General features: G+C 37.8%; 3 protein-coding genes across 3 annotated transcripts in view; 1 reads left to right on the top strand and 2 right to left on the bottom strand.

Annotated features, from left to right (window-relative positions):
• Sp1 overlaps window positions 1–27,771 on the bottom strand; it is a 163,169-nt gene that overhangs the window by 89,366 nt on the left and 46,032 nt on the right. The gene's annotated exons all lie outside the window — the stretch shown is intronic.
• LOC135946347 (uncharacterized) lies at window positions 4,403–11,832 on the top strand. The gene is made up of 7 exons (XM_065494557.1): window positions 4,403–6,075; window positions 8,075–8,210; window positions 8,294–8,480; window positions 10,253–10,463; window positions 10,597–10,779; window positions 11,102–11,218; window positions 11,489–11,832. Exons 1-7 carry the CDS (start codon window positions 4,849–4,851, stop codon window positions 11,654–11,656), a joined length of 2,229 nt encoding a protein of 742 aa, XP_065350629.1. The 5' UTR covers window positions 4,403–4,848; the 3' UTR covers window positions 11,657–11,832.
• Window positions 14,047–14,530, bottom strand: LOC135945419 (elongin-C-like). Its single transcript, XM_065493104.1, has 3 exons — window positions 14,504–14,530; window positions 14,258–14,430; window positions 14,047–14,197 (listed from the first exon to the last, which is right to left on the bottom strand). Exons 1-3 carry the CDS (start codon window positions 14,528–14,530, stop codon window positions 14,047–14,049), a joined length of 351 nt encoding a protein of 116 aa, XP_065349176.1.

The following is a 27,771-nucleotide window of genomic DNA, read 5'->3' on the forward strand; positions in this document are numbered from 1 at the left end:
TCGCTCCAAGCAAGTGTTTACGATGAAAGAGAAAATCGATTTGGCAGAGAGCATACCCGCGATCAGCGCCAAAGCAAACGAAAGCAAAAATATTGAAGAAACCGCTGGAGGCCGGAGTAAAATTATAATAAAACTCCTTTTCGTATAGTGCGAGGAGAAAAGAAGCGTGAAAATGAACCGTTTGCGCTCGAGCGCAGCTGTGCGGCTTTGGCTCTATTCACCGACGAGGCAGCAGGCGAATTTTTGTATTGGCATATATATGCATGCACGTACCTGGCGAAGCGGCAATCAGGGTTCACTCAGGTTCATCTTTTCGCCTCTCCTCCAAGTCAGGTGACGGACGTATGTGTGCGAGAGACAAAACATTTCCCACCGCAAATCAGGAGTGGAATATAAATATGAAGTGTTAGATAAGGACCAAGCGTCCTGCTTCCTGAAAAATTTTAATTGTATGTGAGAACGTCCTTTCTAAATGTATGATTTATTTCGTGAATTAAGGAAGAAGTAATGGAATAGATATGCGAAAACTTGAACTGCTTGTCTTCTGCGAAATCTGCTGAATTCAAGTACAAATTCAGCCAGAAGAATTGGGTTCAACAGGTTAAATTTGTGTTTTTGAAAAATGGCATGTCTCGGCTCGAAATTGCAAAGCCAGAGGATGAATTCCAAATATTATATCATTTGAAATTAAAAATTACGGAATTAGTCCTGAACTATTGATTTTAGCCGATATGAGAGAAAATTAAGAGAAAATCACAAACAAAATTTTTATTTTTAGATTTAACATTTTCAGAAAAAAATCGAGAGTATAGCAAAATTGACCTTATTTCGATTGTAATTCTCAGAATAGTGGAGAAGATACTCTCATGACTTAATAGGTTATTAAATCATTGAATTAAAAATTTTAAAACATGAAATCAATGATTTTAAATAATTCTTAATTAAAGCTAGATGAATTCTAATTTCTGTAATACTTTGTATTTCCAAAGGAAAATTGTAGGAGTGGAGTGTTTCAAAAATTATTTAAATTTGAAATTTTTGACAGTCTGTAGAGGTTTAAAGGAGTAGTTATTTAATTAAAAATTTGATTTAAAACTAGTTTCTGTTCAATTTAAATTAATTTTGAATTCTAAAGAGTAATTAATGAGACCAATCGATTGATGAGATGTTCATTTGAGAAGAAATTTCCCTTAAAGTGGATTGTTACTGCAATATATCGTCCCTAGAACTCAAATCTGGACTTAACTTCATCGCATCTCACTCCCTTTGATCTTACAATTAATACTATTGATAACTAACTCCCTTATTTCGAGGGATCACCAAATTAAGGTGTAATGATACTGGGCAACAATTCAAAATTATTTGAATTGTTGGATGCCATAAACAATTGATCCATAAACAATTTGCAATAATAAAAAAGGACCTTCCTACAATAAAAATTCAAATTTTGGCAATTTTCTCCAAAATTTACAGTGCTTTACCATATTTTCTTGGCATATTTCGATTCCTCTCGTCGAGATCTATCCAACGGTGTATGCCACTTATTGGGGAAACTCTTGGCTTTGAAATTAAATCGGATTTCAAGTAAGGAGACAGCCATTACCATTTGAAAAGCACGCTAACTTTCCAGCCAATTTTCTCAAAAAAATACAGCGCTCCTTAGGTCAATTTAGGCTTTAACTGAATCCTAAGGGACGAGTTTATGCATTGGCAACAAGCATTTTCCAGGCTTTTCCAGTACCATTCCTCTTCAACTTAAATTTCATAGACCTATACATCAATAATAAATCATGAGTTTGCTTGCACTGGAAAAAATAAATAAACACACCTGAGAGTGCCCCAGTTTCCGACGATAATTAATGTAACTCTCTTTGTCAAACTCTGTAATTTTGAAGAATTATTTTTGTGTTAGTACTTGAGCGAAATGACTCATCTCTCCTGATTCAATTCGAGCTTGGGTCTGAGAGAGGAAAATGGAACAAACTTTCCATATATGTTTTGCCGCGGTTCGATGAGTATTCAATATTCGATGACGCATTTTGCAGAGGCTGTCAATTTATTTTAAAATTACCTGCGTTCAAAACCGATGAAAGGCAAGTATATGTGCGGAGAGTCCTCAATTTAACGATTGAGAGATTGCTTTGATTGCCGCTTTCAGTTGTCACACTTAAAAGCTGATCAATCATCTCTGCATATGTGAGAGAGCATCCTGAGGATTCACCTGCTGAGCAATTACATATGCGCACCTTGAGATAATGGCGAGCAGGGTATATTATATCCACATTTATTGTCCCTTACGTGGCGCATCAATCATATAACCGAGCAAATTACACGCATTCAGTGTCGGTTTGCGGGTAAAATACCAACTATTACACGCACTGGTCAATTAAAAGTTGCGGACGCCGAGGTTAGTAGGCTCAAAAATTGCTTCTTGCTGTTATTTAAATGTTAATTCCATTGTGGGTCGCGCCGAGTGTGTGCATGCAAACGGAATTCGTGTTTGTTGCCTTCTCACTGCGCTTTCAGGATGTGAAAATTGATTGTGATTACGCCGCCGATGCTGCACAATCAGCACTACTCGGAAATTTTTAATAAACTATAACGATTTTCCGTCATTTGTTCCATTTTCTGCTGCTTGCTCCACATTAATAAAATCATTGCTGGAATTTTTCTGATTAAAATGAAAGTGATATGTCTTTAAAATTGATAAATTTCATTAGCAAGGCAATCGACCCGGAGCAAATGATCAATTAATCGTGGCAATAAAAGTTTCTACGCTCCGATGCGCTGATCAAGTACGTGTACAAGCAGTTTAAAGTACCTTTTCTCGTGTAAGACAAGTTATATATTAGGTGGCGGCGGAGGGTCATTGCACCATGAGAGCAAAAAACGGCCGCCCGCCCGCCGAATTACTGCATGATCAGCCGGGTGACGAGAGACGTATAGTTGGAAATAAATTTTTTCAAAGCGATAGCGTGTGGAATTCACTCTCGCACAAAGAAGAATGATCAGAGTAATTTTAATCTGTTTAGTGCATGTTTTTAACCAGGATTTAAATATAAAATATAGTTAAAAATTCAAGGAAATTAGCCAATTTTTGGTGGGGAGAAAAAAAAGAAATTTACGCTGGGAATTTATTGAAAACTAAGATAATTATTAAGTAACTATACTCATTGGAGTGAGGAGTTGACTAGGCCGAGCGAGTGAGTGAAATTTCGTGAAAAATAAAATCATGCGTTTTTGGATTGTATTGTTTCTGCTCCACACATTATTTTATTACATTAATTGTTTTAGAAATTTTTGTCTCATAAGCTTGCTAAAAATTTGTCATTGTAGAGATTGATTGAATGTTGTATATGGAAACCAAATAACCCGTAACTAAAAATTTTAATTACAAATAGTTTTAATATGCGCATAAAACAAAAAATTTTATAATGATTGAAATATTTAATATAAATAATTTATAAAAACATATTTTTAAATTATTTTAATTTTTTTAAATTGTACAATTAATTTAGGTTTTAATTTTAAAAACTGTACTAATAATTTGCCTGGTAAAAATTTAAAATCATTATTTTTTTGTTTATTTCAAAGAGCTACTTCTAATATATGAAGGAGAAAAATTGACTGATAGATATTGCGTCATATTTGTTCTATTAATAATGGTAAAATTGCTGACGAAAGCAACGGCTGATTGTAAATTGAAAATAAATCACACATTTCTATAAAAGGAAAAGGATTCGTTGTATATCTTTCATAATTTTCTGTGATATAAAACTGGCATTTTCAAATTTAACTTTTGAACTCAATTGAAAATTCTTTATTAAAAAGAAGCTCGTTGTTTAAACACACGTCTATTAACAATAATTTCATATATACACTTAATTGTAGTTTTTAACCACCAAATTGTATACAAGGCTTATTACTTTGATTAATTCTTTGTTTGTATATAGTTAAAAAACATCTGTTTCGTGTTGTTTAAAATGCAGAGAATTGTTAAAAATACTCGGAAAAGCAATTTAACACTTTTCTCAAAAGTATTTCGATATTAAGCCCAAAATCAGTTTAATGTATCTGAGTTTTCTCATAAGGTCCTGAAATCAGGGTAAAATTTCACCGTCGGTTTCTCGCGTCCCTATACTAGTTCCGCGCGCACGTTTTCGACAATGAAAAGCATTCACATGTTGAGCTTGACGAACTGGTCTCTCTGCAATAAGTTGCATGCCGGCTGGCGTTTGTTGCCCCGCGGCTGCGGCTGCTCCTGAATTCCCTTTATCCTCTCTCTGAACAGTCAGCGTGCGCGGTGCGAGAGCAAGAGAGGAAGAGAGCCGCTCTTGCTCGCGATTGGTCGCGTTCGGCAGGCCCGAGGCACCTGCAGCATCTCCTGGTAGCGCCTGCACGGCTCATTGAGGTCAGACTCGCCCGTGCCTCCGTCGCGAGCGGTGTGTGTTCGTACCTGAGCGTCTGGTGCTTGTGCCGTGTGTGCTTAAGACAGTATATAGAGACTGGTTGTTGGTTTGGAACGAATTGCAATATTGGCAACCTGCTAGGATTTGAATACTTGTGTCTACAGAGTGCTTTAAGGACTTTACAGGGACAGGAACTGACATTTCTCTTGGACCTACGAAAGACAGTGCCAAAACGAAAGAAGATTCAACCTTTGACGCATCCAGTGTCTACCGTATTCACGGGTTGTGTCGTTTGTTATAAGAACCTATGATTTTTGGTATGAATACCATTGTCATCAAAACAAAATTCAACAACCAACCAAAAATCGAGTAGCTATATATAGGATCTAACGCCTTTGACGATTGTCCTGTGTCTACAACCCTCAAGAGCAAGTCCGCGATGAGCGGCAAGAAGAAGTATTTCCACAGCGTCAGCGCGACCAGCGGCCACAGACGCATGCTGCCTCCGCCGCCGCTGTGCAAGCAGTACAGCCTGCCGACGGCCAACTCGACCGGCTCATGGAGCGTCGAGGACAGCTGTGACGCGTCGTCCACGGGCTCCACCGGTGGGTTCTCCGAGCTGGAACGTGGAGAACGTATCAGGCCCGAGCGCCGTGTTGGCCGGAGCAACGTGCAGAAGATGTTCCAGGGCGGCCGGCAAGGCAATCATGACGACTCCAACGTCCGCTACTACCAGCAGATCGACTCGAGGATCAACAGCATGACCATCGCAGACGTCAGCCCCAGGGTGGCGGTCAAGCGGATCATCCTGCTGTACGAGAACTACCAGTACCGCGAGGCGGCAAACTTCATCAACAGGCTCAGCCACGGAACGTTCAAGGTGATTCTGCACGAGCTGCCCGTGGATCTGTTCGTTGAGTCCATGCCTAACAGCCTGTCCATCCTGGAAGCCCTGTACGCCAAGGTGTTCCTCTCGGAAGGCCTGGACTTCGGCATGAAACTGCTGAGGCCAGAGGAGGTGGTCATGCAGATGGTCAAGTTTTTCGCGATGCACGACTACGACGCCAAGGCCAACATCACGCTGCGTCGCGTGCCCAGCAAACTTCTGGCACCGTCCAGTCCGTTCGTCTTCAGCTGCAAGAAGCTGCTCAAGGTGATCGTGCTGTCCAACCCAAAGGTGCGAAAGGTGGTGCGCATGCGCAAGCAGGCCCTGGACAAGGCCATCGAGGGCCTCGGACAGCACGGTCTCGTCTCCACCACCGACCAGAGTCTGAAGAACCTGCACGACGCGCTCAAGACCGAGTTCCAGAGGGTCCTGGAGACCTACAAAGAGGCCCTGCTGAAGCTGGAGGAACTCTCGCTGGCCAGCAACAACAAGAAGCCGCCGACGACGCCCATCGAGGCCTCGCACCAGCGACAACTCTCCCTACGACAGCTCGAGATCCAGGAACGGCTGATCAAGAACAAAACGCTCCTCAACGTCGTCGAGCCCATCCTCGGCAACCACTACCTGAACGTCCTGCTCGGCATTTTGCAGCGCAGGATCGAGTGCGACAAGGATGCCCTTTTCCAGTTTACGCAGCTCAAAAAGGAGTCGGCCAAAACGTTCGACGAGTCGGCCATCGTGGCGCCGATCCTCATGCGGTTCTCCTATGGATGCGATCAGGTAATTTTTGTTTGTCCTCACATATCATTCGGTGCTTTAAATAATTTCAAAATAAATTAATATAAGCAAGAAATTAACGTACTATGTAAAATTTAAAATGCAAATTTGAGGGGCTTTTGCTAAGGGGAAATTTATGCTAAAGCTAAACCCTGAAAAATACTTATCATATATAATGCATAAATTTGTCCTTAATAAGGATTTATTATCAGCCAAAATTAACCTAGGCAGCACCGTAAATTTGTTAGACAACCGACTGCAAAGTTAGCACACTTTTCTGTCTTCCTACTAGTAATATTATTTTGTTGAGCCGCAAATAATTTCCCCGAAAAGTGGCAATCATCGTCTTGACAGGATGAATCGGAAATTGCCATAATTAAAATTTTTCTCACTTTCAATTTTCTGTTGAAAAAGTATTTAAGTAAAAGCAAAGACAGTTAGTTTTTTATCATTTCACTTAAAAGCCCGTAACCGAAAGTACTCGCTCAGCACTAATCGTTCCCAAATGCAAATTAGAGAAGACCTTTCACTTAGTACGTTTTGACGGGCTGCAGCTCATAACGCGTATATCGACCCGATCTCTTGTTCTTCTCGCGTCTCAAAATTCAAATTAGACACAATGCGATGGCTTCATCCAATTATCTCTCTCAATCAATTTCCATTAAACGCGCGCGATTTTCTCTCTCGAGACCGGCCTCGAGGCGGAGCAGAGTATATAATACCGCATTGCTGTGAGTTATGATCAATTAACTGCGTGCATCACAACGCGCCCGATTAACATAGCTGTTTTTCATTTTTATAATTCCTCGTCCCTCCCGTTAATGCCATTTCACGAGTAAATATAAGGAGAGGAGATGTTTTATTTACTGTCCTCTGCATTCAGACATTCAGAGATTCGTGGGAATAACTGTTCATTCATGTATTCGTACGTTTTTGCGGCGAAAAAATGTGACTAATTAATTAAGCGTAAAAAGTGTAACAGCAGGTGGTGAATAAAAATCGACAGCAAGAAAAACAGCTATGTAAATGAGCACGTCGGACGCACCATTTGTTCGAGAAACTAATTTCTCACCTGATTTTCTCACAGTCGAAATTTTAAACGCATGCCATAAATAAGTCTTTACTACTGCATTTTTGGCGACGTTAACACTTAATTTCTCTTCCTGTTCTCAGCAATACTTCGAATTTGTATTGTTGTGTTCGCGGTATTATGCGGTGTATAACGAGCGCAGGAAAGGAACAATTTGACGACATGACTGGGCGCGAGAAAATTTCAATTTGCCTTTTACAATATAATTGCGTGAGGATGAAGCATTGTGTTCTTCAGTGAGAAATCGTTCGGTTAAATAATACATATTTGTTTGTGTGACGGGATACAAAGGTATAAAATACTTACAGACATTTATTGTTTAATTTTTGCAACACCTTTTTGTGTATTTCGTGCAGGGCAATAGTCAGAAAAATCACACAAAATTTGTTTAAGGGGCCAATTATTGGAATGTTCGCAGTTGGCACCACAGTTAGTTGCTTTTTTACCTATGAAACAATTTTTCAAGACTTAAATATTTGCTACTGTCGTGTCTTCCACAGATTTTGGTTTTCAGCACGTCAAATTAATTATTTTCAAGCCAAGAATGCACAGCATCAGGAATAAATCTGAAATTACATTGAAAATAAATCCGATAATTTTAAATAAACGGTGCGGCACCGTCTAATACCGGCTCCGAGAACCCTGATTGTTTATTTTTATTTTCTTATATGAAATTTACTCTACTTAAAAACTCATGTTCTGGCTTCAATTCCTTTAAAATAGACCATATAATATATGATTAAAAACTGGATCAATTAGTCTTAGAGGTATATTAGTCATGAAAAGAGCAAAAACCGCAAAACCATTTAATACAGCACCAAGAGGAAACGTTTTTCCTAGTTTAATCTATATTAAAGTGCCTTATTTACTCCTCATAATAATCATCTGGTCCAATTACGTTATTTTTTGCAGGTACTCGACTTGATGAAAGGAATAGCTGAAGACGACGACGATTCAAGCGACATATCCGGTTATCACTCTGACTCGGAGTCGACGGTAATGGTGTCTGGCAATTCTCCGTACACGAAGAAACCCGTGGCAAGATCAGGTATACATATAATCTAACAAAAAGCAGTAGAATGGCCTTGAGAGAGAATATAATTTGTAACAATATCCTATTTCTTCTTTTAGTGGCCTCATCCAAAGGCTCAAACGGCAAGTGCTGTCCGAGCTGCGAATCGTTCATCCAGAACCACCAGCGCGAGAAGAAAAAGAGCGACTCGTCGTCGTCCTCGCTCAAGTCCCAAATGAGCCGAAGGCCAGAATTGCCGGCGCGCAACAGCCCACCTCTCGAAAACCCGTACTCCGTGCCAAACAGGTGAGACTCGCATCAATTTCTCCCCCATCTGTGACAGCTTTCGCTGATTTACGATTTTTTAAATTAATTTCAATTGCTCACTTTTTTAAACTCATTGCTTTGCACGGCTCTCTGCCTAGCCAAATTGTTTTGTGCTTGATTTAAAACAAGAAATATAGTTTCATTTTTAATTTAAATAAATTAGACTTATTCAGGAAATACACAAGTTAAAAAAGTATTATTAGAGCCAGGCTTACAACATAATATTCAATCAATCGAATTAAAATAATTCAATGAAAAATGTCAGATTTATAAGTTTGTAAAAATTGTAAAAAGTAGAATTTAGAAACTTATTTTTAGAACTGACGTTCGTGTAAAATTTTGCGAAGTTATGCCACAAAAAGGGCACAGGAACCCTTGAACAGCTACAAATATATTTACCGGCCGAAAAATCAATCTAAAATTCAGAGCTTTTACCGCACTACTGAAACGAAAAGAGAATAAACTCACAAATTTAATATCCAAAGCTCGCTCATCTGAATAAGAAAAAAACAGGCTCTTTGCAAGGTCTCTTTGCATGTCTGATCCAAAGAGTACTGAGCGGATTTGGAAGTCAGGGGGAGTTGATCAGCCATAAAAGCAGTGCTGAAGGTCGCCCGACTCAAAAGTTGCAACAATCTCTTTTGTTGTGTGCGAGGGTGTGAAAAATTGGCTCTCGCATCATTATCCTCATGCCCTTTCGAGTCGCTGCTTGATCGCATTATTTTATCAAGTGCGTAGCCGGCACTCTCTGCTTTTTATTTAATCTCGTTGTTCACTACATACACTACGCGTGGGCCGCCGCAGCTCTCGGAATAATTTTCCCATACAGCAGCATTTTGAGAGCTCCAGTTTCACTTTCCCTCCGCAGCAGGTATTGGTTTTATTTTCGCACATACGTTTTACAAGTCAAACATCAAACCACATGATAACTAGATCTCAATTGCGTAAGGCAACAACAACACACACGTATTTTAGAAAGGTTCGTGTGAATGAGTCGCTTTTATGATTTATTTATATGTGCTACACTCACAGACTTTTTGAGAAATAATGCTATATACAGGAAGGAAGGTTTATCGCCCGAGAACTATAATTACGAAACCATAAATTAACTCATCAGCCTTATGTTTACAATCGCTATGATAGAAAATTGTCGGAGGATAAATAACAATGGAATGAATGGCTGAGTTGTTTTTACGGTTGTATTTTGACTTTTTCAATAAATCAATGTTGTGCGACTGAAAATGGAAATTTTACTACATTAGCTAATATAAATGATAATTATAATTATTAGAGATGTATTTTTAAAAATATGTAATGCTAATTAACTTACTAAAACTCTTCAACGCTAATGAATATTTATATTTTTGCATTGTTGCGTTTAATAATTTTAAAATGTATTTTATATTTTGTTTTAAACGGAACAATTACGTTGTTCAAATTAAAAATAAAACATTTGGAGCAAGTTGACCTAATTATTTATGCTCTACACCTTATCTTCCCCCATATGAAATCTTGAAATTATATCACACGTTTGAAAATTCAATTTTATTATTTTTCAATTTAAACACATTTCTGCTACTTCACTCGGAATCAATTTTCTTGCTGTACCTCCTGAACATGTCATTTTTCACAAGTCTTGTCACAGAAATTACATCTATATATCTACAATCGTTCTTAGGTTCATAACAAAACATTGTATTACTGACAGAAAAATACAGTGATCGAAATTAAATAAAAAATAATATTTTCAGACCTCCGCCGCCGCCACCTTTGCCAAACTCAGTGCCACTAAAACGCATCGTTCCACCCACCCCCTCGGAGCCAGCTGTGCCGAAGCTGGTGATGAAATACGAATCCCTGTACGCCCAGGCCAAGGTGGACACCCTGGACGCGCTGGACATCCTCGAGGAGCTCAAGGGCGCCGAGGAACTCAAATCAAAAATTCTCTTCTCAGTCGTTGTCGTGAGTGTCCACCTCTATTTATTTTTCTCGTCAGTTCTTAAATCGTTTAAAATATATATAATTGAATAATAGCTCAGCTAACTGAGTGCGCACTTCCTCGACGCTAAACGGTACATGAATTCTGTTGCGTTAGCTCTCCTACCGTGCTGTCACTCTGGTGCTGGCCAAGAAGAAAGAGGCCATAAGGAAAATCCTGCAAATGCCCGAGCCGGGCCAGGTGAGCGAGGTGCGGACAGCCTCCGACCAGCTCGAAGCCAGCATTGAACTCTACCTCGCCAACACGGCCGACAAATTCAACCTGTGTCAAACAGTTGAGGTGAATTCAGCTAAAAATCCTAAAATTATTTTTGGACAACATCAACAGACCTAGAATAATGTAGTTTATCTTAAAAGTTCTTTTCTAGGAAAAAAATTAATGAAATAATCAAAACAGGTGTATTTTTATTTGTATCAATAATTTCCTTAAAAATATTGCTTCAGGGAATATGGCTTGAAAATACTTAATTTAATTAGAGAGAAATATACATTTTCCAGATAATGATTACTTTTTTAAAAGTGTTTTGTATGTATTTTAATTTCTTGTTTCTGTCAAACTTAAGGGATGCACAAAAATATTAAAAATGGATCATTAATTTCAGGACGTTTGCTCTCAAATTTGGACAGCCTTGTATGACTACCCGTGCTTGAAATCGTGCCAGGGCCTGATTGCCTACGTCAGGTCATCCGTTCAGATGTCCTGGGCCCTAGTAACACAGGTAAATGATGATAAATTTATGATCAATTTATTACCTATCCCCTTATTAAATGGTTTTAATTGTAATTAATTTTATTTGCAAGGAGATAATATTTTTGCTTTTAATAAATGTATATATTTCAATTTTAAATTGACCAGAACAACTTTGTAATCTGTACCTTTACGCAAAAGTATTAAAACAATTGAATAAATTACATAGCAGCCTTCCAACATAAGAAAATACATATAAGAAATTATAATCAATATAAAAATTACTCTTATTTATTGTTAGAATCCACCGCTAGCGCTGGAATACGAGTTTAAGAAGTACAGACCTGATCTGCACAGCCGTTTCCACGCTTCAAACCCCGAAAAGGACGAGATCAGGACGTACCTTTGGCCCGCCCTCCTGGAGTCTTTCAACGGGCCCTGCTTGAGCAAGGGCGTCGTCATCACATAAGCAGAGAGTTTTATTTATTTAGTCTATAGCTGAAAAATATATGTATATAACTTATTAAAACTGACCCAGAATAATTATTTACTTGGTGTATATATATTTTTTTAAATTTATAACAAACTAGCATTATAGCGACTGGCTCAAAAATAATTATTGTATGATAATAAAACGAGAAAGATCTAAAACTTGGGTTTTTTATTGTCTTCTATAACTCACCGAGGAGATTCGAAAGAGATAAGAGGCTGTAAATTAAGACATGAAATTCGCAACTAAGAGGCGAGCAGGCGAGCGCGCGAGTACGGCCCATCAATTTTTATGTGAGCAGTAAACCGCGAGAACATCTCGAGACGTGAATGTGTGTGTCTCAAAAAGGTCTCGGCTGTCTGTGCGGGACCGCAGAGAGGTCAGGGGTCAACTATAAACAGTGTGACACAGGTTCAGCGCCAACCCCAGTATCACGACTAATTTTAGACATCGCACTCATAAAGTCACCGCGGCTTAAGAACGTCTGAATTGTTTAATGAGGTTGAGCTAAGCTGTGCGGGAGTATAATTCAATACAAATTTAATTGAATTTAATTAAAAAAAAGTAGAAAACTATGATTGGTGCATGAATAATACGTTTAGTTAATATGGAAAATATTCGATAGCTCATTTGCAATTTATTTTAGTTTCTAAAAAGAGCAGAGAGATATCTTGTGATTAAAATATTTAACAAATTTTTAAAGAATAATATAATTCACTGTTGAAAGTAGGGTAATAATTCCGTAAAAGAATATTTAAATACCTTAACGACTAGATATTTTATGGAAATATTACGCTTTTAGTTTGAAAAGATTGCGAAAAATAATTTAATGTGAAATACCAATTGTTGAATCATTTAGTCATTCTCTTGGAGTTATGCATAAATTCCTTTTGCCATTTGTTGGACTAAATCCCTGCAAATTATCAAAGTTAAACTCGTCCCTGACATCAGGGTAGAGACGCAGGAGGGTGTCTTGGCGCGCCAAGTGGGGGAACACCTGCAGCGCTGCAGTATTATTGATCACTATCCAACTCTCGCTCTCCAGACCCACTGACAAAGCAGGAAGGCCTTCGCGCCCGCCACCAGCACCAGTTCACGGCGTTCGTTCACACTCTCGTTCTCGGCGTCACAGATCTGCACATTATGAAGGATAATTAGAGTTGACTTCAAAAAAATAAATATAAAAATCATTCTGAGCTGCAAGGATGAACTGAAATAAACAATAACCAAATACCAATTTGCCCAGAAACCATGGTTGCAACATTTATGGTATTTTCCGAGGTAAAATGTTTAATTTTAATCAACATCTGTAAAATTCTTTTAAATTTTAGCATTTTGTCCCCTTCCATTGGATCATTTCAATTTATTCCACTTTTTTTATAAAGATCCTTCTCTTTTTTTACATTTTTAGCAAATTTTCTTGAAACAAATTAAAGAAGATTTCACCCATTGTGTGTTGAAACCCCTAAAAAACCCTCAAAAGAACTTCTTTGGCCAAAAAACCATATTCTAAAATTACTAATTTTACGCTTACTCTCACAATCATATCTCTGACGTATGAAAATCGTCATAAATTTCATCCCCCTGTAAATTCAGAGTAAAATCACCATCCCGAGATGTATAATGAACCATTATTTAAAGAAAATTGTAACGTGTTGGTTGACCGTGCGCATCTGCGATGAATCTCTTTGAGAGTAAATGTCGCATCCGCAGTTTCGGAATTATAAGGGTCGCATTTCCCGCTGTGCAGGCGACGCAAAAGCTGGTCTTGAAGCGAAACTTAATGGCTTGATCTCGTTCCGGCGTACAGCGTGCCGAATAATACCGAGTTCAATTTCGCTGAGAAAACACTCGCAGACTTCAAAAGATGCTGCCGAGAAGAATGAAAGAAAGAAAGAAAATAACTGCCGCACCACATGCGGCAAAGGGTTGAGTTTTCTAGACGATTACACAAAAGCTGTGCTCACCAGATGAAATTTGGCAGACGCAAAGTGAAAATATCAATGTATTGTATATTTTTTTTCTAAAATCTTCATTGTGAAATGAAAATAGATTTAATTTCCTTTCATATTAGCTCATTGTAACCGTTTATCGTTTTTCTTTTCTCATTTCAAAAGTTTGGAATTTTTTTCGTCTGATTTTCATTCAGACAGCACGAATCACGGAATTTTAAGCCTTTTAGCCACACTTATATCTATGTTTGTAAGCGCAAAAAAGTGTTAAAGTTGTTCGTGAAGCTTGATGTACATGATTAAATTCGAAAAATTTAAGATTTTTCGTGGTTCTTGAATAAGAAAAATAGCTTTATTTTTAAATTAGACTACTTTATAGCATTTTCAGGTTTTCAACAAGTGAGTATTTTTTTTGAATCAACACTGAAGGAAACTAGCAGCCATCATAACATCTGTGGCTTCTTCAAGCGGTATATCAAACTCTGGAATTTCTTCGCCTTTTTCCATGATGATTTCGCATTGCGCCTTGTACTCGATGTAATTACAAATTATCTCCAGCACTTTGGACCTAGGGGTAAAATAAATTTAAATTAGCCTGTTAATGGATTGATGGAATTTTTGCACTCACGAAATTTGGCTGAACTCGATCTGGTTGGTTTCGCCTTCAGAACAATTGGTTGGTCCGCTTAGTATTTGTTTAATTGTCTTAGAATACGTCTCGGCGTGTGTTCTCTTCACGAGAAACTCCTTTTGATCAGAGGAAATGAGTTTGACGTACTCGGCATCTGGTCCGACGCAGTTCTGGAGAGAGTTTTTTCATTAAAATATGACTATTTGTTAAAATTAAAAAACTCTGTGCGGATTTAGAAATTACCTTTTCAATAGGCTCACTGTGAGACATGATCTTGACAATAGCAGCAGCTATATTATGCGACTAGCTTTCACTGAGGATTTTATAATACTGCACGAACCAAACCTATTTACGGGAGAATTTGTTTAAATAATATTTAAAAGCATCATATTTTCAGTAACAAGAAAATACACGGTGATAAATAAATTTTCAAAAACATTACTACTTCCTGTTGGGCACAACATGATGACTTCAAAATATTTTTGGAAAATATTTTCCGTTCCCGCATTATTAATAGGTCCCAGCACGAGAAACTCCTTTATCTGAAGAAATCAGTTTGATAGGCAACACAACATATTTTACAAACTTATTTACGCATTAGACACCAGCGCCAATTGTAAAACAATAAACTTTGTTTTGAACAAAATAAAAATTTATTTTTAATACTTTTATTTATTTATATTTATTATATTATATTGTTGTTTGTTGTTCATGATTGATATACTATATTCAGAGATAGACAATCATCAAATAACATGAACAAAGGCATAAATGACAAGCAGGATCTGCATAAATGCGTGACACAAAAGGTTTAATTAAGCTAAATATTTGCATTGTATTTTTCATTTTTTGGTTCTGAAATCAGATTAAATAGTTGGTTAAGTTGATTTTGGCCTATAAATTAAAATTCAAAGCTAATTTAATTGGAAATTTTCTAAAAACAATTTTTCCTTCATTTGTCGGTTTAGATAGTAAAAATTTATAACACATGTGTAGAATTGATTTTAATATTCCAATTTCACCTGACGGATTAAGAATAAAAATTGGAGAAAGGTGGAAGTGGAAATTTTCCATTTATTTGCTTGAACGGTCAGGCAGCGAAATTAAAAAATTGTGCAAAGCGAACAACCACAGAATCAATCGGAACTAAAATGCTTTACAAACAACCAAATTATCATTTCCAATTTCATTTTGTTGCCCTTTTCTCGCAACATGGAAAGAAATTCGAGTTTGTTTTGTAACAAGTAATTATTCTGACTCATGACCTAGTTCAAGCCTCTGGTGGCGGCCTGTTTCAATAGGTTTTGTGCGGTGCAGTGATTATAAATGTGCATTTTAAATTACTGTTGGTTGTTGATAGGAGAAATCTGCGCGTGTTACTGCAGACACACAAAATTCTGTATAAAAATTGTTTGCCTTATCTGTGCCATTTAGCAACCAAAATGTACGATGTTAACCTTTTTGGCAGGACAAGAGCGCATCAAATGAAACTGCTGGCCCCATTTGTAAGTGTTGAAAAGTCTGAAAACTGTTTTCAAGTTCAAAGCTACGCCTGTGGAACAATCTTCCGCCGAATTTGTGTCTCAACGGAAACCAAAGTGCTTTCAAGAAATTTTTAAAAGAACAGTTTCAAGAAATATTGAACCACTGCCCTTTTAAACAATTATGTACAACCTGATTTTATTTTGTCTGAATATGGGGCAAAGTAGCCCTGCAGAACCATAATAAAGATTACTTTGAAACTAAATTGCTTAAAATGCAAGATTCGCGCCTTTTTATGATTTGAAAAATGTCAATAGGCTGAATTAAATATTTCCCTCATCAGATGTTCAAGGTTCATCAATTTTTTTTATAAAAATGACATTATATAACACGCGAATGGTTTACATTTATTTATTTTAAATTTTAAGTTGCGTGCAACACTATAAATCTAGTTGAAGTTTTCGTCGAGGTTCAGCAAACGACACGCCTGTGCTTTTTCATCTCGCCTGCTTTCATTTAAAATGTATTAAAATATCGACCAGCCTGGTTCCGATATAGTCTTGATTTTCAATTCAGCCGCGGCTTGCATGCATGCTAGACCGTTTCTGGAACAAAAAGCAGCGAGTTGTATGTAATTCGGAAAAGAGAAAAAAAAGGATAGTCGTTTCTGTTCTGCTGGCAGGAGCACGTGTGTCTGACTGCTAAAAATACATAATGGAAGAGGGTGGCGAACGAACACGCGGCACTCTCTTGCAGAGAGAACGAACCTCACGTGTCTTTTCATTACATCCGCCGAGAGAGAGAAAGAGATATGCAATAATAATGGAATGCCGCCGAGCACTGCAAAGAGACGCACTGCGAATGCAAAATTTTCGCACGTAAATTCTGAGACGTTTCCTTCCGCTTTATTGCACTGAAATGACTGTCTTAAGGAGCGAGACTTTCACTTATATTCGAGTGAAATATTGAACGCAACGAAATTTACATAAAAATAATTATAAAATAACAATTAGAAATTTGTGAGTAATTTGGTTAAATTGTTAATGTAGTTGTAGACCGTTGGTTTCAAATTAAATTTTATCTTTAACCACATTTGTTTGATTTGATTATCATCTTAACTATTCTATAGTTGGCTTGACAGCTGGTTTTAATAATTCAAGAGCAGTTTCTATAATTAAATAAATAACAAGTTAAATCTCAGTAAAATCAATGTAATTCCCCCTGGATTATAAATTGACCTGCTTTTATTTAATGCACATTAATCAATATTGTCATAAGAACAATGGCAGTACGTGTTAAAAATTTATAATTTGGTTTAATTACTTTAATAAACCTAAACAATATATTAAAAAAATATTCAAGAAAATAATCTATTAAAGAAAATGATTTTGTTGAAGTATTTTGTTAAATTTGATATTAAAGACGCGTGCGGGAAGCAGTAAAGAATTGATTCCGTGTCCGAAACACTTGCATTGGCGACGAAAAGTTCTCGTTCGGGTTGAATAATTCAACGGTGACCCGAGTTAGGCTTCGTGCTGTACGTCAAAGTTTCGCAGGTTGAATACGTTTGTCTGGTAAAGGCGCCAGAGTGAATTTCTCCCAGTGACGAAACGTAGCAATAACACAATTTATTGATATTCAAGTTGAAATTGGACACAAGTCGAGTTTCTCGGGAAAATTGGCTCCTTTTGTACCGTTTCTTTGGTTTTCTGTATTATTTAATAAAAATAAAAAAAACGTACGCATGATTATTGCTATTTCACATCGTAGGATGAATCTTCTTAGATCCAAAAATGTTGCACTGTAATTTTTATAAACTTTCCTGCATAATTATATTACCATTTTTATTTTTAGAATTGCCAAAATCCTAGATTTTTGGTAACGAGGAACAACAGGATGTTATCCCGTTAAATTTGGGACTGTTTTCATGGTGGCAGTGCTAAAGAAAAACAAAAATCTCCTAAACAGAATGAATTTAAATCAGGCGTGGTTTATAAGTAACTTTTAAGGTGGTCTCTTCATCCCCCATCAACTAATTATTCATTGAAATTTGGATCTTTAAAAACTTTCCAGTTAATTAAGAAAATGGAGAGCAACTTGAAACTTTTTGACGAGCTCCTCGCTCTTTTACAGCAGCCATAACGACGCACATTGTATTAAAAGTTTGCTCTCATCGTTCTTGCTGGGAATGGATAATATTATTCTTCACGTTTGACGAGACGTGTCAGTCCGCCCGCCTGTCAGAGTTGGGGGGTTGGGGGCGGACGCGGAAGGGGCGGCCGTGACCCCGCGCGGCCGGCGCCGCCACTTGCGCTTTTTCTCACATCACAAGAAAGGCATTAAGCACAAAAGGCCTCACTCGTCAGCGGTTTCGTGGGCAACAAAAAGTTGTCTGTGAAACAATTTGCAGACCCGGTGGAAAGTTGCCAATTTGCAAAATTGAGTCGTTAGCAGCACTTAATTATTGCTTGCGGGGCTGGCTCCTCCGAGGGCGAACGTGGAAACATAATCGAGTGCGCGCGGGCAAGGCGCAAAGGCGGGGATTCTATTGGGGCTTGATGCAGTTTTAATTGACGCTGCGGCCCTGACTTGACAGAGAGAAAGTGGGCCAATTTGTTGCCATCGATTCGTGCCGTGGCACTTTTCCAGGAAGCTATCATCATCGTGTATTCAAATTGGAAATTTCCGCTTGCTTTCCCAAATATTGCGGCAAAAATTATTATACGCTTAAGCGATTGATTCTTTCCCGCTGATAAATTATTCATGATGCTTTTTATAGACGATGTCCGAGTGGGTCTTGATCATCGCTAAGAGTTATTCTCGTATATTCATCCTTGAATGAGTAATAATTGAATTTTAAAGACCGTCTTTGACGAAGTTTCTGAGCACACCAACCGATTCTTGAGGGTCGAATTAGGTAAAGTGGATGTTTTATCTGACCAAAACGACCAGCGCGACATGCGTACCACAAGTATAACTTTTTTCCCGCCAAAACAATATGAACCAATGATGCGAGAAATGCGCATGCGTCAGAGCTGGCACACGCCAACCGCCTGCTGCTAGCGGCTGACGTGACGCCTCTCCTCGGCCACACCAGCTCTGACGCATGCGCAGTTCTCACCCGTAGGTCATATTGTTTTGGCGGGAAAAAAGTTATACTTGTGCTACGCACATCGCGCTGGACTTTGTGGTCGGATAAAATATCCACTGTACGTAATTCGACCCTCAAGAATCGATTGGTGTGCTCAGAAACTTCGTCAAAGCCGGTCTTTAAATACAATAAATTGTTGTAGACAGTCCCTATTTACACTTTTTCCGAAAAATAAAACGTTTTGTAGAAAGTTTCTATAAAATGGCATTTTTAGAGAGTGTACACCAAATGCATGAATTAAATAAGATATTGTTGTAGATTTTTTTATTTTACTTAATATCATAAGCTGCATAAACAACAAAGATAACTGTGTGTATTTTTCCTCTTTTTATATAAATTTAACGCCAAATTTTAACCGTAATTGTAAGAATCGCATAGTCCCTTGACTCTTATTTGGATTTTTCAGATTTTCAGAATACAGTACTTCTTGCATGCCACCGAAACAGGCAATGTGTGAGTTATTCAAAACATTTTAGGGTTACAACCTTTTCTTTGCTTGATTTGTTGCCTCAAAGAAATAAAATTGCCAAAAAACAATACAAGCGGCAACCAACAAAGAAAGCTGACAAAATTGAACAGTTTGTGAAATAAAAAATAAAATCACACGTTTCAGCCGGATCAGCAGTATTTTATCTTATCTGCAAAAAAATTCATAGCCTGCACAGAATTTTGAATGAGCGATCGTTGAAAACGTCCGCCTGCTCTCAGCTCTGAGTGCAAACGGAAAAGATAAACGAGCATAACGAAAATCTTGACAACACACTGTAACTCACATCTCCTTGCGACAAACATTTCAACTCATAAGCCGAATATTTTATCATTTTTAATTGGAATTATGGCAATAAATTAAACCAGGCTTCATCCTCGTTGCAAAGAATTGTCGTGGTTTAATTTATTGCCATAATGAACAAAACCTCGAGCGGTCGCCTTTTCCAAAAATTTAATTGGGATGTTTAAAAAGAACGAAAATTGCTCCTAACATCGTGAAAAAAAAACAGAAATTTCTTGTACTTTCTAGGAAGCTGCTATAATTTGTCCTAATCAAGAAGAATTCAACAGCAAAAAATCCCTTGCTTATCAACATAAAATTGAGAATAGGAAGAAATAAATAAAATTAGCAGTTAAAGAGGAATGATACTGGAAAAGGCTGGAAAATGCTCTTTGCCAATGCATAAACTCGTCCCTTAGGATTCAGTTAAAGCCTAAATTGACCCAAGGAGCGCTGTAATTTTTTGAGAAAATTGGCTGGAAAGTTGCCGTGCTTTTCAAATGGTAATGGCTGCCTCCTTACTTGAAATCCGATTTAATTTCAAAACCAAGAGTTTCCCCAATAAGTGGCATACACCGTTGGACAGATCTCGGTGAGAGGAATCGGAATATGCCAAGAAAATATGTTCGAGCACTGTAAATTTTGGAGAAAATTAATAAAATTTGAATTTTTACTGCAGGAAGGTCCTTTTTTATTCTTGCAAATTGTTGAACAAATTGTTTATCGGTCAATTGCTTAAGGCATCCAACAATTTAAATAATTTTCAATTGTTGCCCAGTATCATTCCACTTTAAACAGAGTATTTTCTACGAGCAAACGATTTTAATTCCAATCAAGGTTTATTTTGCATGGAGCTGCAATAAAATCAGAAAAATCAGTGGCGGCGACAGAGCGGGCACTGCGTCTCCCGCATGGCACTTGGCGCGCACCCTGCGCTGGGCAGAAAGGACACGCAGGCGCACCCTGGGTGGCGGCGGCGGCTGCGGAGGCAGCTCCGGAGGCCGCAGTCGAGGCTTGCGATGGCCCAGGTGAACATGGAGACGGCGCCGCCGCACGGCAAGCACCTGTTCGCGGCGCCGATGCTGCCGGCGGCGGTGTCGTCGGCGCCGCAGCAGCCGCTCGGCGCCCGCATCAAAATCCACCCGCTGGCGGCGTTCGACGTGGCCGCCTACTGCGGCCCCCCGGTGCCGGCGGCCGCCCTCCAGTGCGGCTGCTGCTACCAGGTCGAGCCCGAGTGCTGCTGGGAGTGCTGCCCTGACGCACTCGACGACTCCATCGCGCCCCTCGTCTCCCCCAGGGCCACCCCCGTGCCCCCGCCAGCCGCTCCAGGAAAGTATCTCAGTCAGCTCTGCTTCTGGCCGCAGGAATGGTTTCAATTTTTCGTTTATCTGGACTTATTTTGCTTTGGTGCACTTCTTGTAATTCAGAACGGATTTAACAGAGGGCTGTGAATTTTTGACGATCCACTTTTTTCTGATTTTGAGCTTCCAATCATTATGGGGCGGTCAAATGAGCTCAAATCATGCAGTTTAAAGCCATTTTATACACACTTTAAACTGTCTAAAACTGCATAAAACAGTCCAAATTGGCTAAACTAATAGAAATTTTTCTCACGATTTAAGTTTTTGGTGGAATTTTAAGCACAAATTCATAATTAATCGATTTTCCAGTCAAATTATTTTTTTTTCATATTAAAAGGTCGGTTTCGTTGCTATTTTGGGAAATATTTTGGTGATATTTGATATTGATATTTCAAAAGTTATCTTTAGAGTAAAAAATATAGCCTTATAATAATTTTAACCTTTCGTAAAAATTATTTCCGGCCCACTCGGTACTGCTCAAAAGCCACAAAAAGGATGTTCTGTCGGTGGCACACACGTAAAAGAAAGAAATTGGAGCTCTTGCAGCTGGTTTTTATACCTATATGTCTCACTAGTTATTACTTTCCTACTCGTGAATCTTTTGTTACTGCACAAAATTCCATCTAAAACTACTCTCTTGATAACAAAATAAAAATTTGTCCGATTTTACTCCGTGAAAACATCTTAAATTTTAATTCACGTGAACTGTTGCAATCAAAATCGTTAAATTTTGGCATGGGATTTTTTTTACAGAATGAAAATAAATTAATTTAAATAAAGCCATAAATATGCAACCTATTTCATTTAAATCATAGGCCAAAATTGAAATGATTTTGTCAAAAAAACAGCAATTGAGGGCTTTAACTTGTATGCAAATTATTTCGTTTAAAGCTTATAAATTAAAATTCGAGCCCGAAATGAAGACATAAATTTACAAGAAATAGATATCATGATTGCAGAACAATTCCAGCCTTCAATAGTGTTTATTTTGTGGAAAGAAAAAAAATAACAAGGGTTTAAATCAACTGGTGGCATTGGCATCAATGCGCAAAAGTCAATTAATGAACATCCCGATGATTTATAGCCCCGAACGCACCGCAGACTCGGTTTCTCCGGCGCGGAAGCCAAATTTATTGCAATCGCTCGAGCCGCAGTTCCATTTGCCTGATTTATCCGCGGCCGGCGACGTCTCCTCCTCCGACGTAAAAGGAAAAATGGCATTTTTATCGAGCAGGCAGCTTTGGCGCCGTTCAAAAATTCATCCGTCTGCACTCTGCTGCCGGTGCCGCAGCGAAAAGCCAAAGTTGGGCCCCTTGAGGATAATGAGACAGGCGTAATGTATAACAAAAAGCAACACAAATTCATTCCGACACACGGCATGCAAGTGCAAAAGTTCCTCCCCTGGCGATTACACGTTATTTTGTATGGATTTTTTTCAGAATTAATAACGAAATCACGCAATACATCAGTAGTGTCGAAGCCGCCAAGAGATGGCGCCACCGTATACTTCGGTAATAAATTTCATTTTAAGGCACATCCACTACGATTTGAGACTCAATCTTGCTACTGTGCATTCTTTACTTAATAGGCTTTCTTTTGACGGGCTGAAAACCAAAATCGGTTCAGCCATTCGCCTTAGAGTTGTGAAAAACTATTTTTTGAAATATAAAATCTTTTCCAACGTTTCTACGGCGAATGGCTGGACTGATTTTTGTTTTAAGCACGTCAAAAGAAAATATATAAAGTGAAGAATGCACAGTGTTAGAATTGAGTCTCAAATCGCAGCAGAAGTGACTTAAAATTAAATTTATTACCGAAGTATATGGTGGTGCCATCTCTTGGCGGCTTCAACACTAAAGGACTTACACAATTTGCGTATGTACTAGTAAGAATGATGAAAAACTATGAAGAAATCGTCCTGGTAGTGGCAAAAGTTGCGCATCGCTGAACAAATACACAAATTTTCACTTGTCGAATTGATTGTTGCCCTTTTCTTGCACCAAGGAAATTCGCGTTTGGTTGTTGATCTATGCGCAATTTTCCGCTACCACGACGAAATTGAATACTAGTACAGCTGTCACATACGCTGTCAAAAGGAGTTCAAGTATTTGTACTCTTTTAATTGTTTTAAATTTTAATTTATTTGATGCTTGCAAGAAAATCCCTTGATTTATTTAAACATGCAAATCATGAATGAAATAAATGTTGCAGTAGTGCGATGCGCAATATTGCAGCATTTCAATGTCAAAGACAAAGCGGCGCACGTAACCGCTCAATCGATCATTATCTCCACATTCCATGATTGGAAGCCGTGCATCCGCAAACGGATAAAAAAAGTGGATTCGCGTGCCAGCGCTCTCTTCTCTCGCGGAAATGAATGGAGTTGTGTCTGAAAAGTTGCTAATTGCGTCAAAGGACGCGGCGTTAAATCTTTCGTGATTTATGCGCGCGCTGCCGGGGCTAAATTTAAATTAATCCTCAAGGGGAAAATCCTAAATTCAGCTCCAGCAGGTGTGAAGAAGCTTAATTTAAAGGGGGCGAAAAAAAATCGGCAATTCTTTGGCACTGCGGCGAAAATTTATTTATACGCCGCGCGGGGGGACAGGTGGTTCCCTGCGCCTGCTCTCGAGCTTTTCACAGCCTAAGGGATGAAATGGGTAGCAAAAAGTTGGCCACTAGCGCACTGAATGATTAATCTTTCTAAATGGTTTTGATGACAACTGAATCGATTTTTCATTTCGAATGATTCCCGCGGGCTGACCAGTGCGCGCAAAAAATCTGCATTTCGCAAGCGAGCCTTTTTTGGGAAAGAGCCAAGGACAAAATGCTTAGGAGTGCGTTGTGGACTTGGAGGGATGGATATAGACTTCTTGGTATAGTTTCAGTCAATCGGCTGTATTTTTTACTAAGCTCTGCAGGCGGCAGTAAATTATTTCCAACGTATATATATTTACAAATCATTTAGTTCTGGTTTAACCGTCTTTTTAGCAAAATTCGGCCTCGGTTTATTTAAATCAGGTCTTGAGTTTATCTGGGCCCTTCTAGTTTATTTATATTTGCGCTCTCTTTGTTTATTTTCATTTTCCCTTGAACGCGATTAGAGGAAAAAATAGGGTTGGCAAAATTCACAAAAATTTAATAAATATTATTTATTTTAATAATTCCTTGTGGCAATTGAGACCAATTTGAAGTTAATATTTTTTAATTCTGTTTGGAAATACTTATATTTAAAATCAGTCTTCATTCATCCTTGCATACAAAAATATCAGTAAGACATTTTGAAAACTATTTGAATGGAAATTTTTCATTCTAAAATATTTCCTCTCGTATTTTAAAAGTACTAATAGGGGGATTTATAATGTAAATCGTTTTTTTGTCAGTTTTTTGTATCGGAATTGGCGCGGGATTCGATCGAATTAATTTGACCGACTTTGTCAGCTGCTTTTAATGTCTGAGCGAATCAATGTACAACATCACTGCTGGACGCAGGCTGTGGCTTGCGAGGAAAACACATTGAACAATGGTGCTTTTGGAAATTGGCGGGTGGTGACAAACCCGACACAGCAGGGATTTGGTATTGACGCTGCCAAAAGCGTGTCAGTAGCACGTCCCAAATGCCACGGGAACGGATTTTCACTAATTTTTTTAAGCTTTTAATTCGTGGAGTTTACATAAAAGTATTGTTTTTTCAGTTTAGGAGAGTAGGAGCTGTTTTTCTATAAAAATAATTTAGAAAAAATTTGCTTTTCGGTTCCATTAAGACTATTTTGATATGTCTGAATTTGTCAATCTTGAAACGATAAAAAAAAATGTACGCTTCTATGACCCATATTTATTTATTTATTATTTTTTTGATAAATCTAGAAAATCTCCTTAATGCAACAAATAACTGCAAGGACAAGGAAAAACTGCAAAACTATTACAGCAAATTTTATTTGCTTTTACAATCGTAAATTATTGAAGTAATTTTAAAGAACACTTTCACATTTCATAATTTGAATTGAACTAATGCAGACGAGTGACCAAAATGATAGAAATTTTACCCTTCAAAGTATGCTGAAATGTCCTTTTTGATTTTGCAAAACTTTTTAGGGGTAAAATTATCCATTTTGACAATACAATCATTTGAGGAGTCTTCTCCTTAATTTTTCTAACAAGGGAACCCAATCCGTTTCGCTCTGACGTGCAAACTTTTTCCTCAAATGCGTTCTCTTTTCTGATGTTTCAAATATATTTACTAAAAACAATATCGATTAAGTGTAGCCTGCGAAAAGCATATATATCCGACCATTCCATTTTTATGGAAGTGATAGTGATGAATCCTCGCGTGACACACACTGCGGCAGAGACATTGTTCCTTTTTCGAGACAGTAAATCAAAGAAATGTCCTCCCTCCCAGCCAAGTCTGTCCGGGAGTTGAGCGCCATTTCGCTCGAGATAATAATAACGGTAATAATTCGTGGCGGCCGCAAACAATCGCGCGAGCTTATTGACATTTTCCGGCCAAATTGCGTGCAAAGCGACTTGGCAGAGCAAATGCCCAAATTGGCCGTGTCCCTCTCGTTTCTCGCACACATTCACAGCATTTTACAACATAGGGCATAGTCGAGGCGGTGAGCCGAGGGCCGTGTGTTTGCGTATTGATCGCCACCACCAGAGAGAAAGAGAGAAAGAGAGAGAGAGAGAGAGAGAGAGAGAGAGAGAGAGAGAGAGAGAGAGAGAGAGAGAGAGAGAGAGAGAGAGAGAGAGAGAACCGCTAATACAAACTTTCCACCGCATTTCTCTGCTCCGCTCGTCCGACGTGTTTTTTATTATTCCAAATTTATGTTTATGCAGCGCCAGAGTGTCAGTGACTGACGCGGTTGCCAATGCAAAGGGATGTGAGCGAAACTCATTGTCAAACGGACACATTGAATAAATTTAATAAAAAATTGACCTTGACAATAACTGTAAAATTAATTTTAAATTTTGCAAAATTGTATATCTTATTTCAAAGAAATAAAAACTAAAAATAAATTTGTATGAATAATAATTGTTTAGTTTTAAAATTTTATTAATATATTATTTTTAAAATTTATCTTCTTTGCTTTTAACAATTTAAACCTCTTGTTTTTTTAATTTTTTTAAATATATTTATTTAAAATATTCAATTCAATTTCAATAATTATTAATTGAATTTAACAATTTAAATTTTATTTTTTAGATTTTTATTATGTATTATTTATTTTTAATACAAAACTATATTATTTTTTATATTAATGGTTTATTAGCTAAGTACTTTTAAATAATATTTCGGTTAAACCAACTGATAAGTCACTTCTTCTGTTTTCTAAATTTGTGAGAGAAAAAATATTTAATAAACAATTCTGGCAAAAATGAGTTTTCTGGAAATAGTGGGATTTAATTAAATATTTGCGTCTAGCATTGGTAAAATATTTAGAAATTTTTAGCCTTTTTTGGTATTCATTTTAAAGTGGAATGCTACTGGGCAACAATTGAAAATTATTAAAATTGTTGGATGCCTTAAACATTTGATCGATAAACAATTTGTTCAACAATTTGCAATAATAAAAAAATGACCTTCCTAAAATAAAAATTCAAATTTTGCCAATTATCTCCTAAATTTACAGTGCTCGAACATATTTTCTTGGCATATTCCGATTCCTCTCGTCGAGATCTGTTCAACGGTGTATGCCACGTATTGGGGAAACTCTTGGTTTTGAATTTAAATCGGATTTCAAGTAAGGAGACAGCCATTACCATTTGAAAAGCACGGTAACTTTCCAGCCAATTTTCTCAAAAAATTACAGCGCTCCTTAGGTCAATTTAGGCTTTAACTGAATCCTAAGGGATGAGTTTATGCATTGGCAAAGAGCATTTTCCAGGCTTTTCCAGTATCATTCGTCTTTAAGTCAATTAATTTGTACCACGCGCAAGTAAAAAATGAAGCACTTTTTGCTCAACAGTAAAAACCCAACAATTTAGATAGGAAAATGTCATTTATATCCTTGCCAAATTGACAATGAGAAAACACTTTTCGAGTTTCCCTCGGGCCGCAGAAAATAAAACAAGACTACATCTGTGTTTATTCCTCATTTTGCACGTCCCTGGAGATACCAAAGGCGAGGCAGAGAGTGGTGCAAGATGTCGCGATATCTGCGCGCATAAACTGGCCTGCTATCGTCGCGCGGTGAGCAATAAACAGTTCAAATCCACACGCCGGGCATTTTCGCGTGCTAACGCAATGTTGTGATATTCTAATTAGCGTGAACAGCGAGCGCATCGCACGCCACGCCTTTCACAGCTGGAAATGAGCAACTACTGTTTAATGAGAACACGTGACACGGGGACTTTTATCAATTTTGATACCTTCGCCGGCTGTGCAAATATATAATCATCGATCGCCGAGCAGAAAGTAAATTATTTATTTGTCTGCCACACTTACAAATATTTGTTCTGGCCTATCGAAAAACGTTTGATACCGTATTGATCACGTTTGGTATTTTTTGCCAAGGAGGCTAGATTAACATTTTTATAATGTTTTTGTTAAACTTTGATTCAATTTAGGTTATTTTAGTCTTTTTTGTTGGGGACATATTAATTAATATACATTTTTTATTCTGGAGGAATTAAAAAATTTGACAGGGACTGTTTTTAGCTCTGCAGCTTTTTTTAAAAAGAATACTAAACATTAAAACTGCATGTAATAATATAATTATTATTCTGAGACTTGACAGAATTTTAAAAT

Source organism: Cloeon dipterum, chromosome X (assembly GCF_949628265.1).
Source record: "Cloeon dipterum chromosome X, ieCloDipt1.1, whole genome shotgun sequence".
In the NCBI taxonomy this organism is placed as follows: Eukaryota; Metazoa; Arthropoda; class Insecta; order Ephemeroptera; family Baetidae; genus Cloeon; species Cloeon dipterum.

Excerpts from the sequence above, each read along its gene's own strand:
- LOC135946347 (XM_065494557.1), top strand. The coding sequence starts at position 4,849 with ATGAGCGGCAAGAAGAAGTATTTCCACAGCGTCAGCGCGACCAGCGGC. Across the intron at positions 6,076-8,074 it reads TCTCCTATGGATGCGATCAG|GTACTCGACTTGATGAAAGG; the intron begins GTAATTTTTGTT and ends TATTTTTTGCAG. Across the intron at positions 11,219-11,488 it reads CCTGGGCCCTAGTAACACAG|AATCCACCGCTAGCGCTGGA; the intron begins GTAAATGATGAT and ends ATTTATTGTTAG.
- LOC135945419 (XM_065493104.1), bottom strand. The coding sequence starts at position 14,530 with ATGTCTCACAGTGAGCCTATTGAAAAG. Across the intron at positions 14,431-14,503 it reads ACAGTGAGCCTATTGAAAAG|AACTGCGTCGGACCAGATGC; the intron begins GTAATTTCTAAA and ends AACTCTCTCCAG. Across the intron at positions 14,198-14,257 it reads ATCGAGTTCAGCCAAATTTC|GTCCAAAGTGCTGGAGATAA; the intron begins GTGAGTGCAAAA and ends TTTTACCCCTAG.